This window comes from Lepidochelys kempii, chromosome 2 (genome assembly GCF_965140285.1).
Source record: "Lepidochelys kempii isolate rLepKem1 chromosome 2, rLepKem1.hap1, whole genome shotgun sequence".
NCBI lineage: Eukaryota > Metazoa > Chordata > Testudines > Cheloniidae > Lepidochelys > Lepidochelys kempii.
The window spans coordinates 108,514,575-108,532,173 of NC_136381.1; the positions used below are offsets into that span (position 1 = coordinate 108,514,575).

General features: G+C 42.2%; 1 protein-coding gene across 4 annotated transcripts in view; it reads right to left on the reverse strand.

Moving 5' to 3' along the window:
* Positions 1-17,599, reverse strand: part of CDKAL1 (CDKAL1 threonylcarbamoyladenosine tRNA methylthiotransferase) — a 665,563-nt gene that overhangs the window by 527,850 nt on the left and 120,114 nt on the right. For all 4 annotated transcript variants that reach the window (XM_078851602.1, XM_073331895.2, XM_078851603.1 and 1 more), the window contains one exon: positions 6,061-6,145. In XM_078851602.1, coding sequence (XP_078707728.1) covers positions 6,061-6,145 — 85 coding nt within the window. The remainder of the gene's footprint in view (positions 1-6,060; positions 6,146-17,599) is intronic.

The window sequence follows — 17,599 nt, forward strand, 5'->3', positions numbered from 1 at the left end:
ATTCTACTGCCAGTATCACCTATTAGACTGGTATGTACACCTTCCTCCTTGTGTCCATTCTCCTACCCACAGCTGTATCCTCTCTGACTTTGTTTTCTTCCCTCTCAATGTTAAAATCCGGCGTGGAGATTACCTGGACATCTCCCAACCATCTCTCCCAAATTCCTAGTTTAAAGCTCTCTTAATCAGTTGTGCCAGCCTCCATCCTAGAAGTCTATTTCCATCCTTACTCAGGTGAAGTCCATCCCGAGACAACAGTCCTCTGCCCATGAATGCTTCCCAATGGCCATACATCCCAAAGCCCTCCTTATAGCACCGGTGCCTGAGCCATCTGTTGAGCATCATAATCTTGTCATATCTTTGTTGCCCTTCTCTAGGAACAGCAGAATCCCACTGAAGATCACCAGAGCCTCGATTTCCTTAAACGTCTTCCCCAGCCTGGCATAGTCTCCCTTGATACGTTCCAGCGAGAATCTAGCCATATCATTTGTTCCCACAAGAAGAACAATCAGTGGATTCTTTTCTGCTCCCGTTAGGATCCTCTTCAGCCTCAGGTCCACATCCCGTATCTTAGCACCCGGCAGACAGCACACCCTTCTGTTCTCTGGATCAGCTCTTGTTTCAGGCCTGTCTAGTCTTCTCAGTAAGGAGTCCCCAGTCACGTAGACCTGCCTTTTCCTGGTCATCGTGCAATTCTCCAGTCTATCTATCCCCTGTTCCCTCTGGCTGCAAGTCCTCTCGATTCCTATTGTCCCTTGCAATCCTCTGCAACTCATCCTGTATCCTCCTGGGGCTCATAGTTGGTGTTATCTCCATTGACTCTTGCCCTCTTCATTTTGGACTAGCTGCTCTTCTCTTCTTCCTTGCCCTCTCACCTTCAGTGATCACCTGCTGTGCCCCTTCTTCATTTTCCAACTCCGCAAACCTGTTCCTGAGCTCTGTTTCTCCTTCACTAGCCCATCTTTTTCTCTGCCTGGTTCTCTTAGTCACATGCTTCCACTGTACACTTTCCTCACCCAGCAGTCTCCCCTCAGAGTTCTTTGGGATCCTGCTTCCATCTGCAAGTCTGAGCTTTTCCCTTCAGCCTCTTCATGTCTTTGCTCCATCATCCGCTGGAACCACCTTCTAAACTCAACCAGAGTTTCCACCTGCATCTCCAATCCCGGGATCTTTTCTTCCATCAGCTCTATCAGGCGGCACTTCATGCAGACGAAACTCTTTTTAGGTACCCTCTCTAGGATCATGATCACAGACTGGTCATTGTTCTGTTTGTTACTCAACTCTGAAAAAATAAAGGTCTCCGTGACCGCAACCTAGAAGCCAGAATTGTTGACATGACAGAGAAACAGCTAGTCTAAATACCCTCCCAAATTTCACTCAGTTTGCTGCTATAACATTCAGAAGACTATTTGTGAAAGATTCTAATGATTAGAAACATTAATTTCTCACCACTTCTTTATTCTCCCACCATAAGATACAAAGTAGTTCCATAAAACGATTTCTGAGATGCATCTGAGAAATATATTGAACAGCCCCATCATAATTCTGAAACATGGCTGGCTCACCCACTTTCTGTGGTGGTCACAAAACAATCCTGTAGAAGCAGAAGTTCTCCTTCCCCAGAATGAGGAAAGGTCAAGAACTGAGAAGCAGAAAGCAGAAAACAAGCTATAAGAAAAGAATGGTTCTCTGCACAGTCAACTAAGAATGACAATTTTTTAGTTTTGTTTATCAGAGGTGGGGGTGGAGCCGCTGCTACAAACAAAATCGAGCTCATTAATATAGCAAAGAAAAAACCTGAAACGACGGGAAATGTTTCTTATCGTTCATCCTTGTTAAGCCCCTCTTTCTTTCACCAGCTTATTCAGTAACACACCCGCTCAGTATCGTCAATTCTGGTACATGGTAATTGGAATAGAAAGATAGCCACAACTTAAGTGGAAAAGATCCTGTCATTGCTTTATCATAGAGTCATAGAATATCAGGGTTGGAAGGGACCTCAGGAGGTCAAGTCCAACCACCTGCTCAAAGCAGGACCGATCCCCAATTAAATCATCCCAGCCAGGGATTTGTCAAGCCTGACCTTAAAAACTTCTAAGGAAGGAGATTCCACCACCTCCCTAGGTAATGCATTCCAGTGTTTTACCACCCTCCTAGGGAAAAAGTTTTTCCTAATATCCAACCTAAATCTCCCCCACTGCAACTTGAGACCATTATTCCTTGTCCTGTCATCCGCTACCACTGAGAATAGTCTAGATCCATCCTCTTTGGAACCCCCTTTCAGGTAGCTGAAAGCAGCTATCAAATCCCCCCTCATTCTTCTCTTCCGTAGACTAAACAATCCCAGTTCCCTCAGCTTCTCCTCATAAGTCACATGTTCCAGACCCCTAATAATTTTTGTTGCCCTTCGCTGGACTCTCTCCAATTTATCCACATCCTTCTTGTAGTGTGGGGCCCAAAACTGGACACAGTACTCCAGATGAGGCCTCACCAATGTCGAATAGAGGGGAACGATCACATCCCTCGATCTGCTGGCAATGCCCCTACTTATACATCCCAAAATGCCATTGGCCTTCTTGGCTACAAGGGTACACTGTTGACTCATATCCAGCTTCTCGTCCACTGTAACCCCTACGTCCTTTTCTGCAGAACTGCTGCCTAGCCATTCGGTCCCTAGTCTGTAGCGGTGCATTGGATTCTTCCGTCCTAAGTACAGGACTCTGCACTTGTCCTTGTTGAACCTCATCAGATTTCTTTTGGCCCAATCCTCCAATTTGTCTAGGTCCCTCTGTATCCTATCCCTACCCTCCAGCATATCTACCACTCCTCCCAGTTTAGTGTCGTCTGCACACTTGCTGAGGGTGCAATCCACACCATCCTCCAGATCATTTATGAAGATACTGAACCCGGCCCCAGGACCGACCCTTGGGGCACTCCGCTTGATACTGGCTGCCAACTAGACATGGAGCCATTGATCACTACCCGTTGAGCCTAACAATCTAGCCAACTCTCTATCCACCTTATAGTCCATTCATCCAGCCCATACTTCTTTAACTTGCTGACAAGAATACCGTGGGAGACAGTGTCAAAAGCTTTGCTAAAGTCAAGGAACAACACGTCCACTGCTTTCCCTTCATCCACAGAATCAGTTATCTTTAGTTAGCTTTAGTTGGCCAACACAAGATTATTATCCAATGCACATTAACTGCCATGTTACAGATATTGCAATTACGTGCAATATCTTTAGGGACCATAATGGTTTATGTATGATTGTGTCCTACTCCATAGAGGAGGCTTACCACCGCTCCTACAAGACCTAAAAACAGTGAGGGGTGATTAAAACAAGTCACAGACTAAACAACTCTATAGAGGTACCACACCCTGGGGTGGTCTGCATATACTAGTTCAGAGTTTAACAGACAAGGAAGGGCTTTCGGTATAAAATAGTTATCTTGAACTGACAGTGCCCACTTTCTGATTCACCAAACAGACAAGATCTTCTGTCCAAAGGGACCCCAACCCTTACTGAAGTATTGAAAAGACTTTGGACTACTAGGGCCCCATAAGACTGATGGGTGACTCCTAGTATGTTTAGTGTATGTTTAAATCTATTTATTGTTTGTTTACTTAACATGTATTCTCTGTAATGCTTGTACCTTACGAATAAATGTGCTTACTTAGAAAGAGCTATGTGGCAACTTGTAATTGCTGGCAATACACTTTTCATAGCCCCCAGAGCAAAAGCAAAGCACAGGTGCTGGCCTTTAAACAGACTGGCATGCTGATGATATCACAGTGTAAGGGGGCCGTGCAGCCTTAAAACACTGCTCAGAGACAGGTGATGGCTAGAGGTCTGAAACCTGACTGGTAACTGCTGGACGGAACCACAGGGGGGAGGGATGGTGGGAAATTCAGGTATAGTTATTACCCAAAGCACACTAACCCCGGTATTCTGGAAACAGAGTTCTTCTTGGCAACACAAAAAGCTAACCTTATTGCAGTGCGCTGCATTGGCAGTCAGGAAATTAACTTCTCTGTTGGGTACAGGAGGAATCTTTTTATTTTAATTGTTCCACCTACTATGGGCAAATTTTTTCTCTTCCAGGGTACAGCACTGGGAAGCTGCTACTGCTAGCAGAGAGTTTCAATACAACTCCCTCTCTGTCTCTCCCCAAAAATGTGCCAGCTGCTTAGTAAGAATTAGGGGTCTCTTGCCAATTAGAAAAGGAGTACTTGTGGCACCTTAGAGACTAACACATTTATTTGAGCATAAGCTTTCATGAGCTACAGCTCACTTCATCATGGATGAATGAAGTGAGCTGTAGTTCACGAAAGTGTATGCTCAAATAAATTGGTTAGTCTCTAAAGTGCCACAAGTACTCCTTTTCTTTTTGCAAATACAGACTAACACGGCTGTTACTCTGAAATCTTGCCAATTAGATTTTCAACAATCATCAGCCAGCTACGAGTCACACCTAACGAATCATTCCATGAGCATCCACGTGAGTGTTTAGTAAAGGTAAGATCTATGAATAATAGAGGACAACACATTTTATTTACACTGGACACACCACAATTGTGACTGTTCAGGTTTTCCATTTATTCTTATCAAAGCTATACTTCTGCTGAACTCAAAAGCTAACAAGTCGTCTACCACAAGCCACTTTTCTGCATCACTGACAGGACATGCTATATATTGAAATAAAATGTCTTTCAGAAGAGTAGAGACACAAGGTGGGCAAGAGAATATCTTTTATTGGACCAACTTCTGTTGGTGAGAGAGACAAGTTTTGAGCTTACACAGAGCTCTTCTTCAGGTCTGGGAAACATCAGTGACAGAGCTAAATATAAGGCAGAACAAAGTGTTTAGCATAAGCAGTTAATACATATTTCAAGGAACCATTCAAGGTGAAGTGGTCTGTTAACACTTCTCCAGTCATAGGGTGGAAGGAAAAAAAGGCTGGGGGTTGGGATTTAAGTGGGTTATAGATTGGTGTAATAAACCATAAATCCAGCCCATGGTTTTAAGTATCTTGCAAAGTTAAGGCATTTAATCTCTCAGGCTTGTCTTTTGACTTTACCCTGGGACCAACACATCTACAACAATACTATATACTTTCAGAAGACTAGTTCAATGTTAACTATAGTACACTCAGGCCAGGTCTACACTACAGACCCATATAGGTATAACTACATCACTCAGGGGTGTGGATTTTTTATACTAACCTAACCCCCAGCGTAGACACTGCTGTGTCGACAGGAGAGCTTCTCCCATTTACATAGCTACAGCCTGTCGGGGAGGAGGATTAACTACACCGATGGAAGAAGTTCTCCCATCGGCTTAGGAGCATCTTCTCTAAAGCGCTACAGCAATGCAGCTTCACCAGTGCCACTGTAGCTCTGCATGTAAACACAGGCCCTCAGTTCACTCTTTTTAATAATAAATACATTTAAGCAAAGACAACCCTTACCTGCTAATAGCAATGGTGCAGAGTGAGGGCAGCTGGCTTCGGCTCAGTACAAGCCAAGCAGCAAATTTGGGAGGGCACGAGACCCCGCATATCCCGCCATGCAATACCTCTGCATGCAAGTATTACAAAAATTTATAGTTCTAAATGTTTTGCAGCACACATTTTATTTAATTAAAGGAACACGTTGATGGTCATTTTTTAAAAAATGGGGTGGAGGAAGATGGTTAGTCATTCATACCACTTTAAAAAAAAATTAATTATTTAAGAAAACACTGTAAAATCTTTCTTAGAAAAATAATATGGAAACTCCTGGATTACGCAGTAACGGGAGGGTTGTCTCCCCCAGTGAGTGCACTATTGAACATTTACAAATCCCCAAAACAGCTATTAGAAAATTACCACATTACCAATCACAAATCTATTCCAGCTGGATGAGTGCAGATCATCATTAAACTCAAACTCACATTTCTCCTCTGCTCTGCACTAGGGAGGATTTACTTTTTGATTGAAAATAGGTATCCTTTAAAACCACAGACTTTTCACTGATAAACATTACTGGGTTTCTTTGGAAAAAAAGATTGCAACTTACTTAATTGAGTTTCTGAAGTGGTCTTCAGCTGGGCTTTTTACCGTGCAACTGTTAAGAAGCCACAAGTCTGCTTCTGCGGCATTGTCTGGAGGACAGAAGAGACAGAAGGGTGCATTAAAGAATTGCAGCTCAAACTTGGAAGTGGACTGTTCTCATAAGGTTTCAATAATCAAGCCATAAATATAGTTTTGGAAATTTCATGAATATTGCTTACTCTTGCAGTCATGAACTACTGTACTATATTATATAAAAAATAAGAAGTCCCTGCCCCAAGGAGCTTACAAATCCAAGTTAAAGACAAAACACACAATGTAGGTATAAACAGAAAGACAGTGGGAGCGCAAGGAAATAATGAGACAACATTGGCTACTATGATAGGCAGTGGTTTCAATACACCGTCTAACCACTGTCAATTTTTTGGTAGGACTCACAGCAGAAGAGAGTTTAAAAGGAGGGAGTTGAAGGCAGACAATGAGGTGGTTTTACAGAAGTTTTTTTAGAAGCACTTCCCATGCATGAGGGCAGCACAAGAGAAATCAGGAAGGTATTTGTTTGAAAATGTAAACAAGTGGCTCATGGAGACTAGCATCACTGGCATGGAGGCAAGAGTTGTCATCTCAATTTTATTGTGTAACATTGCTATAAAGTAAACAACCTAGGCTTAAGCAAGCATAAATATTTACAGTAGAGAGAAAATTCAGAGTGAGTTATTTAGGAAAAACTCCACTGATTATTAGAATTGGCTACATTTTAATTATTTTATCATTAACTTCCAGCAAATTTTAGACTAAAGGTTTAAGAGCACACCCTTAGTTATGCCTATAGTTTTCAGCCCAGAGCTAAATTTCTTGGTACATTTCTTTACAGCCTTGTGATAGCTAAATACATCGTGTTGGATCATGAAGTTATCCTCCGAGGCACTCTAACATGTGGCATGAACACAGTATTTTTCCTCTGCAATTAAAATAAAGATTTTAAACAAACTTTAATTAAGGAGAATTAGCTTGTCATCTAATACAAAATTTAGCCTTCCAAAACAAATGCAGGAAATAAAAAATACTGTGCATTTCTGGGAAACTGGTTTCCAGGTTCTACCCAGTGAATGTTTTCTCTCCGCCTGGTTTTCAACTGATTGGCAAATACCACAGAATCTAAATGATATGAGGTCACTAGGAGAGTAACACTTCATTTTCTAAAAGAAACTCCTTGAGCAAGCCCAAGGGAGCATCAGAAAAGCCATTTCACATTCCCAATGCTCTGGCACTAATCAGGACTGTTTAGTGTTGTATCAGTGAGGCACAGAAAGCTTGTGTCACACTTTGGTACTAGCTTTCAGCAAATCTTGAGCCAAACTGAAGTACTGTAAAAGGATTTAAAGCAATACAAGTAATGAATGGAGCAAAATTGTTTTAAGTCAAAGTGTAGTTTTTAGATTACCTAATTTAAGTGACAGCTCACAAAAGCAAAAAAAAAAAAAAAAAAAAGCAAAAAATTAAAGCCTGCAATGATTTTAAAATGTGTCTATATATGTATATCTGTATTTACCTGTCCGTATATAAAAAGTTTCCTTCCCCTAGCTACACTTAATACAATCTCAAACTCTAAAAATATGTAGGCATCTGCAATCTTGCCTTTGCCTCTACAGAGAATTATTCCACTTTTCAGTTAACTGTCACTCATCCAACCTCAGGAAGTAGCCAAAACGCAAATAATATGTAAAATAGGAACTGTTTTTTATTTGTGTAAAATGAGTGAAAACATTCAGGAGAGGTTTTTGTTTTAATCAGTGTTATTAATAGAGGCTCCATAGTTAAGTTGTTCTGGGATGTTAAAATCCTTTTCAGGTTCAAATACAATGTATTCCAAGAAATCAAACAAATGGCCACAGGATAACCCATTCAAGCTCATCTCTAAAGGGACTGCAACAAGGGTTGGGGGTTTTGTTTGTTTGAAATCTGTGAAGGCTTAATCAAATGCCCCAGCAGCAAGCATTTACCCTGTCAATTAACAGACTGGAAACAGCACTAGGCTGAAATGCAGTCTATTACTGAAGTAAAAACATATTGGGACACCCTAACGGACCTTTCTTCAAACTCAGAATGCTTCTGGTTTACATAATATTTACATTTAGACTTGTTCTGTGAGCAACAGTTCAGTGCTCATGAGCATGCTATCCTTGCCTTAAATGTAAATATCAGTACATTTGCAATTGTATTAAGGCCAGTAACTTGAACAAACAAACAAAAACAAAAAAGGAGGAGGAAAAGAAGGACTGACTTTTGAAAGCAAGGAAAAGATGAACAAAAACTCCTGGCTCTCATCAACTGAAGAGAGCATCTGAAAAACACATAATAGCTTTTGAATACTATTCCACAGCAATTTATATTTTTCTATTTAGAAGTCGCCACAAACTTCAAGTACATTTTCAGGTCATCAGCTACAATGGCCAATAAACAGTATTTTGTTATTTAAAAATGCTTTGCCCAAATGTGTTAAAAAATTAATTCAACGTTTTTATGCAATAAAACATTGCCACAACTCTGTTTCAAAGTACTTTAAATGTGCTTACGTCTAATAGTACAAACTATGAATATAACTTATCTCCAAATGCATAACACTTTTCTCTGAACATGAGAACTATTGGGTATTATATAACAAGAGGTTGACAGAATAAATATCATGCACTTGGGGTACAAATGCACTTGGGAGACAACTGACACACACTGTCAGAAGAGAACTATTATGTAACCATATTTCATGGCAAAAAAACCCCTGAGAATTCTTTATTCAGAGGAAGGAAAGTCCAGTGGTTAGAGCATTTGCCTGGGACTTGGGAGATCAGGGTTCAAATCCCTTCTCAATCACAGAATTCCTGTATGACTGAGCAAGTGATTTAGTCTCTCTGTGCCTCAGATCCCCATCTATAAAATGGGGGATAATAATCCCTGCCCCACAGGGGTGTTGTGAGGATAAATACATTAAAAATCATGAGGCACACATAAGTCCCTAAGACAGACATTTGGACTCTGGGACTGTTATAACTTCCTAGTTGGGGTTTACAACTAACTATACAGTGAAATATTACAGTTTGTATTTTGGAAATGTGTTGGTTTGATTTGTATATTTTAAAAAATATTCAGCTTAGTTCTTATGTAGGTTTCATATTCTACCAGTACATAATCAGTGGGTAGCTCTGTGAAGAGGCGGCCAACTAATTTAGGGAAGTAAAGTTTTTGGCCTCTCCTCTCCCTACAATGCTATTTTATCTATCTTTTCTTACCCTCACTTATTTCTCGTTAATGCTCATGTTATGCAATGTGGCTACGTTATATGTACATACTAAACAAAGAGTGGAAGCCATTTCTCATCAAAACAACAACCTAGTTTAGAAATACTTTTGCCCTTGTATTTTCCCCTCATCCCTCCATCGTATTGCGCATACATATTGAAGAAATTCATTGTGTGCACACCTGTGTCAAGTTACTGAATAGCTCTTGAAATTTACCTGAAAAAATAAACTTTCAGAAATGATATTTATAAATAATATCTTCCTAGCTGGCAACTAGCCTGTAGGCTCACAGGGGAAAGGCCATCAATACAACTAGGATGACACTGGATCCCAGGACAGAGGGTGTTCCTGTAACAGTGGAAGCATACATTAGGCCTTCAAGGAATGTAGCCACTGTAGGGTGTGAAAATATAGTATGACCCTATATAGGTGGATGGTGTGCTGACAGAGCTGCTTCGGTGAACTCTAATAGCGCTTATAGAAAGCACTGTGCCTTTTAATGACAAGATACTCCAAAATATGAGAGAAACTAAGAGAGAAAGGTTCCAGACTCTATGGGAGAGAGGTTACATTGTTTCGCCTAAACAGAAAATCTTTTCCACTTGGCTGCACCAGCTGTTCTGGTAGAATCCTTTCTACTTTGTATCAGAATGTTCCACATATCTATTGAACAAGTTCTGTGTTAACTAGCCAGAATCCAGGCTCTGAGATAGCAACAGTCTGGATGGAGACTTTACCTTTTGTGCTAGGAAACTATGTTGGGACTCAGAGGTAATGTTATTGGAGGTTGAATCAAGAGTTTCATGGAGCTTCGGGTACCAGTAATGCCTAGGCCCAGCTGGTGCTATACAAATAATTTCTGCAGACTCTTATCTGATCCCCCTCAATGGTATCTGAGGGTTCACAGTGTAAGCATACAGCCACGCAGGAGATTAAGGGATAAAGAATGTGTCTAAGAACCAGGGCTCCAACACTCTGTGGAGCAAAGGGAGAGACACTTTCTTTTCTTCTCAATGGCAAGTCTATGTATGGGTGATCCTACTTGTGAAATACATTTGGAATGATAAGCATAGTTACATGAGTTATCTGCTACAGTGTTTTGCAGACCCAGACATGTAGAACTGAGTATAATTTGGTGATGGATGGACCAATTCCACAGTTGGACAGCTTCCTGGCAGAAAGGGAAGACCAGGATCTTCCTTGCCTGTTCACAAAAAACATCACACTAGTGTTGTCTGTACTATCTAAATTGTTATGCCCTCAATCACAGGGCAAAAAAAAAAAAAAAAAAAAAGTAACACAAGCCAAACGAATCACCTGCATTCTAGGACACTGCTATGAAGGTGGACAAGCCCTGATTGTGTTGTTGGTCCAGATATGTTCCCCATCTGAGGCTGGACACATCTGTTCTAATGTTTTCATGGGTAGAGGCAGAGAAAATGGAGAAGCCTTGCACACCTGATTGGGATTCTTCCACAAATGTAATGGCAATAGGAATTCTAGAGGAATTTGGGCTGTCATGTCTATGTGGTGCTTGCTTGGGCAGTAGATGGGCTTCAACCACTTTGCATACAACAAAGGGGAAGTTTGTCATGTTGAGTTATGAATGTGTAAGAGGTCATGTGGCCTACCGGTCTCGGATTGTGTGATTTTTCTTACACTACCTCCACTGGCATTTCACTACCTCATCTGCCATCCTCAGATGAAAGTCCTGAAAGGCCTTATAACAGCTGGAATGAGATGGTGTAGATGGGATCACTACTACGTCAGGTGATGATGAAGAAATGGCAGCTAAGTGTAGTTCAGTAGGCTGGTGCTGCTCTTCAGCAAAAGCCTGCATTTATAGACGTTCAGCGTGAGATAACTGGGAAGGCTGATACTGGCGAATTCTTAGGAATCTTACTGTGGAGGGTGATCTGACACTTGACAGGACAGAGGAGGAGAGTTTTCTGGCATGTTGTGCACCCCAGAATACCCAGTATCCCCAATAGTGTGAACCATAGTTAAGTGAGATATGGCCCCAGTGAGGGATACTAGATAGGAGGTCCTTCCTTATATTCCCAGTGCTTATTGTGCTAGATTTGAAACCCTAGAATCCCTATCTGGGGCAAAGTGGATGTGTGAATGGGGTTTCAGGATACACATTGGTGATCCCTCCCCATTATTATTTAAAGCAAAAGATTAGAAGAAATATTCCTCTTACATAGGAGGAGCAGACTTTGCTCCAGTCTCAGGGCAGGATATAGGGAGATCCCTTGCCTTTAGTGCAGACATACCCGGTACCATGAAGATACCGGTGGTCAGTGCCAAGAGTATCTTCACAACAGAAGATAACAGCAGCGACTCTGGGAAGGAGGATACTGATAGATTTTCCAGTAGCATGGATCACATTGATTAAAATAAGAGGAGGAGTACTTGTGGCACCTTAGAGACTAACCAGATGAAGTGAGCTGTAGCTCACGAAAGCTCATGCTCAAATAAATTGGTTAGTCTCTAAGGTGCCACAAGTACTCCTTTTCTTTTTGCGAATACAGACTAACATGGCTGTTACTCTGAAACCATTGATTAAAATGTCATTACCCAGATCAACAAGTTAGAAATCATTGGCACTGAAGTAGATTTTGAAGACTATGTTGGTATAGAAAAGTCGGTATCAGTACAGAAAACCCTGGTGCTGGTACCAAGAGCCCTGGATGTAATCCTATAGTCTTCACACTGGAGGCAGCGTGAGGCTGACCTTTAGCCAGTACCGTAGAGTGAAGTGAGGGTCTTTCTGTCACCAGAGACCTAACTCAGGACTCGTGCTATCCTTGGTTGAGGTAGAAAGAGTTGATCTTTACCTCTTTTTGTTGGTAAATCCCTCAGACAGTGATCTGCATTTATACTCTTTCAAAGAGCAGTGCTGTGTCCTACCCGGCAGCCGCCAATGAGAACTTGGGAGCAGGAACAGCTGAGGAATACTTTGTGGAAGCAGGAGCCCAGGAACTCACCACTGAGTTTACTGAGGCATTTCTGGAGGAGGACTGCTCAGATCTGGGGGGGGTCTTATTTATACAGATATCAGAAGCAGGTCTCAGATTTCCTCCAGAAAAAGTTTCAGATGAGCTTCTCACTTTTTAAGTTTGTTTAGAAAACAAACAGCAAATTGAACATTCCTCAGCAATGCAGAACAGACATCTTATATGAGTATCACTCAGGGACAGAGCCATCTCATATAAGAGGTGATACTTAAACCCTGGAGATTTTTGTTTAGACACAAGGGCTGAAAAAAACAAACAGATACAATTACCCAAACTGAAACTTAATGTAAAAACCTATACTACATTAACTAACTACAACTAAAACTACACTAAAGGGATAACCATGTCCAAAAAATGAGTTTTAGGATCACAAGTGGGCAAGAGATAGGGACACTTCTCACAGTTCCATCTCACAGCCATGGATGGTTGGCCCTGCTCTGCCCTTAATGCACTGTGGAGGATGGGTGAGGATCCTCAAGGCACAGCCCCAGTTGCTGACCCCAAAATTCCAATCTTGAGTACAAGGTGCACATGTGCATCAAGAGTGAAATACATATGGATAATCACTCAAAGAACTGGAACTTTCTTTGGCTTTTCATTCCATGCTTTCTTGCAGATTCATTACAAGACACTCAGGTCTGATGTTGATCTATCATGGATTTTTTTGGAGGGTTGAGCAGAGTAACTTGACTAGTCATGTCTCCAACACAGTGCTGCTTTAAAAGTTACATTCTCTAAGCTGGGGGGAAGAGGAAGTCAAACCTTTCCACATTTTAATTCTTTTCTTTTTTAAATAAATTCAGCCCATCAATATTTCACTGTTGACCAGATATAGGTAATCAGCTACCTAAAACCAGCCTTTTTTATGTTCTAATAGTAACAAATAACCCACCAACAATGTCAAATGAGCTTTATTTTTAAGCTCAAAAGCATAACTCAAAACCACTGATTTTTATTTTATTTATTTATTTTTGCATTGTGACATCTTTTCCATGAAAGAAAAGCTACACTGGAAGTAAACCACATCTATCACACACTTTGCAAAACAACAGAGTACAAAGAATACTAAAGGTCATGGAAACCTCTGAATACAGCTAACTTAATTGGGACATTCTGGAAAACATAAATTGAGAGTATTATGCAATGCAAAAAGGGTAACATAGTAAAAATCTGAATCATCAATATACCAACAAACAGCACAAATATAATTAAAAAAAAATTCTAACATTTGTTTATATTATTGTTCCTTTATAAACTATGAATCAGCACAACTATCTTAAGTAGCCTGCAGTAACACAGTGTCATGTGAAAATAAAGCTGCAGATATCAAATCAATTGCTTGGGCCTACAGAGGCAAACAGGCACAATATAAAAGGGTATTTTAAAAAAAGACCACCAAAATAAAACATGAATATCACTATAAAGAATCTAGAAGCAAGGACCAGCATGGGCCTGTCACTGAGAAGTAACAACTCTGCTTCACCTCTTCAAAATCCACCTCCTCTCTGCAGAGGCCTCACCCCCAGATTTGCCTACACTGTGCACTAAAAAATCCTGAAGTCAAATCTGCATGACATTTCTATAACTCTTTATACAAATCTGCATAACTAGGGCCTGCTGGAAAATAGGCATATTTTTAAGTTTCCACATTTCAGGAGGAGACTCTTCTGTGGCAATTTCCGGGGTAGTTGCCTTTCTTTCCCGGGGCACCCCCAGTCTCCCCTTCTTTTCCTCTTACTGTTCCCATCCCAAGTTTCTCCAGTTGTCCTGCTCATTTCTAATTTTCTTGCCCTGTTGAGGCTCTTCAAATTACCCTGCTTCGGTGTGTCATGCTCCAGCCCTCTCTGTCCTCCATGTATGGATCTCACCCACTCTTGGTCCCACTTCTAGCTCATTGATCCCACCCTTTACAGCTGTCACCCATTTATGGGTTCCTCCACAGCTCTCATTCCAACATCTGATCTCTCTAATTACATTTCTGCTATTCCCAGCAAACTTTCCTCCCACATTTCTGCAGACACAGACACACCCCTTGCTGTGTATCCACTTACTGGTGCCTTCAGACTAGCTCAGAGGTTCTCAAACTTCATTGCAGTGTGACCCCCTTCTGACAACAAAAATTACTACACGATCTCAGGACGGGGGATGGAAGCCTGAGCCCGCCAGAGCCCCACTGCCCTGGGTAGGTAGGCAAAAGTCCAAGCCCCAGCCCTGCTGCCCAAGGAAGGGGGCCCAAGGGCTTCAGCCCAGGGCAGGGGACCTGTCACCTGAGCCCTGCCACCCAGGGCTGAAGTCAAAGCCTGAGGCCCTCCCTCCCCGTGCCCCAGAGGTGGGGCTTGAGCTTCAGCCTAACGCCAGGCCTGGTGACCCTATTAAAACAGGGTCGCAACCACTTTGAGGTCCCGATCCACAGTTTGAGAACCGCTAGCTCATTCTTTTCTTTAACTCGCCCCTAGCATCTTCACTCTCCATAGAGTAGCTGGGCCAGGAAAAGGAGGGAGCTCTCAGCCTGCTGCCTGCCCAGCAGTCTCTTGAGGTACACTGGAACAAAACCACTTTAAAATCTCCAGCCTGCTGACAGAAGAGCCAGAGACCCAGTACATGAGACCAACGGAACAGGAAACAGAACATGGAAGTCAAGCAGCTCTACTCACCACTTTGCCTCTTCTCCCTTGTGTGTTTTTATCTCCTCCATTTGCTTCTCATAACCTCTGTAGAGATGTAGGTTATCCCTTAATTCTATCAACAAATACCACCAACATTCTGGAGGTGTTCCTAAATAATCGGGGGGGGGGGTAGAGAGGGGGAGGGGGCGGAGGGGAATGTCGTGTCCAGTATACCCAGTGTGTATTTACGTTTAGTCGATACAGAGGACATCTCTCTAGGCTGAGGCACCAGATATTTGACAGTTTGGGGTTTTCCAAATCACCCCTCTGTGTCTTTCAGAGGTGACTTTGAACTAGGCCCACATATAACTCACTTGGGAGCATATAAGGTTTTGGTACTAAGACAGTTGGTACCAAGGCAATGGGCACCTCAGAGGTAGTTGGTACCAATGTGGAAGGTACCACTACACTAACTGAGGGACTCTGTGTTGGGATCAGCATGGAAGGTGTGCAGTCCTCTAATTTAGAAGGTACCACATGCTACCTTGGAAATCAAGTACTGGGACACCAGAATGTACTCGCTCAGCCTTGTGGCACTTTGCTGTATGGGCCTGAGACAAATCACGTGACTGATGACTCTTCAGTCTCTTACTAGGTGCTTTGGATAGACACCTGCACCTGGGCTCCCACTTGGAATGGTGCTCCTTTCTGACCATCAGACATAAAGATCAACATAGTGGTGGACAAATGGAGCTTATGAGAGGATGTGATCTGGAAGCTCGAAGCAGTATCTTAGCTCACTGGGACACTGCTCGAGAACGACTGACACAATGCTAAATCTTTGGTGTAGCTCTCTTCTTGGAGTTTGAGGACTGTATCAACTTCTCTAACAAAGAGTTTTAGTCTCACTTCCTCACCCATAACTATTTCACATTTGGAGACAATGTATACCTTCAAATCAGCGGCACTGCTATGGGTACGCGCATGGCCCCACAGTATGCCAACATTTTTATGGCTGACTTAGAACAACGCTTCCTCAGTTCTCGTCCCCTAATACCCCTATTCTACTTGCGCTATATTGATGACATCTTCATCATCTGGACCCATGGAAAAGAAGCCATTGAGGAATTCCACCCCACCATCAACCTCAGCCTGGACCAGTCCACACAAGAGATCCACTTCCTGGACACTACGGTGCTAATAAGCAATGGTCACATAAACACCACCCTATACCGGAAACCTACTGACCGCTATTCCTACCTACATGCCTCCAGCTTTCACCCAGACCACACCACACGGTCCATTGTCTACAGCCAAGCTCTACGATACAACTGCATTTGCTCCAACCCCTTAGACAGAGACAAACACCTACAAGATCTCTATCAAGCGTTCTTACAAGTACAATACCCACCTGCTGAAGTGAAGAAACAGATTGACAGAGACAGAAGAGTACCCAGAAGTCACTTACTACAGGACAGGCTTAACAAAGAAAATAACAAAACTAGCCGTCACCTTCAGCCCCCAACTAAAACCTCTCCAACGCATTATCAAGGATCTACAACCTATCCTGAAGGACGACCCATCACTCTCACAAATCTTGGGAGACAGGCCAGTCCTTGCCTACAGATAGCCCCCCAACCTGAAGCAAATACTCACCAGCAACTACATACCACACAACAGAACCACTAACCCAGGAACCTATCCTTGCAACAAAGTCTGTTGCCAACTGTGCCCACATATCTATTCAGGGGACACCATCACAGGGCCTAATAACATCAGCCACACTATCAGAGGCTCGTTCACCTGCACATCTACCAATGTGATATATGCCATCATGTGCCAGCAATGCCCCTCTGCCATGTACATTGGTCAAACTGGACAGTCTCTACGTAAAAGAATAAATGGACACAAATCAGATGTCAAGAATTATAACATTCATAAACCAGTCAGAGAACACTTCAATCTCTCTGGTCATGCGATTACAGACATGAAAGTTGTGATATTATAACAGAAAAACTTCAAAACCAGACTCCAGGGAGAGACTGCTGAATTGGAATTCATTTGCAAATTGGATACAATTAACTTAGGCTTGAATAGAGACTGGGAGTGGCTAAGTCATTATGCAAGGTAACCTATTTCACCTTGTTTTTTCCTTCCTACCCCCCACTCCCCCGGACGTTCTTGTTAAACCCTGGATTTGTGCTGGAAATGGCCCACCTTGATTATCATATATATTGTAAGAGAGTGATCACTTTAGATAAGCTATTACCAGCAGGAGAGTGGGGTGGGGGGAGAGAAAACCTATTGAAGTGATAAACACCCATTTTTTCATGGTCTGTGTGCATAAAAACATCCTCACTGCATTTTCCACTTTTATGCATCCGATGAAGTGAGCTGTAGCTCACGAAAGCTTATGCTCAAATAAAATGGTTAGTCTCTAAGGTGCCACAAGTACTCCTTTTCTTTTTGCGAATACAGACTAACACGGTTGCTACTCTGAAACCCTTCACTTTCTGGGTTGCTCTTTCTACAAACAAGCAAAACAACTGTCCTGGGACATGTTCTTCTCCAAGACACAGCAGGCACAAAGGATACCCATTACTGATGGGCTCCAAACCATCACA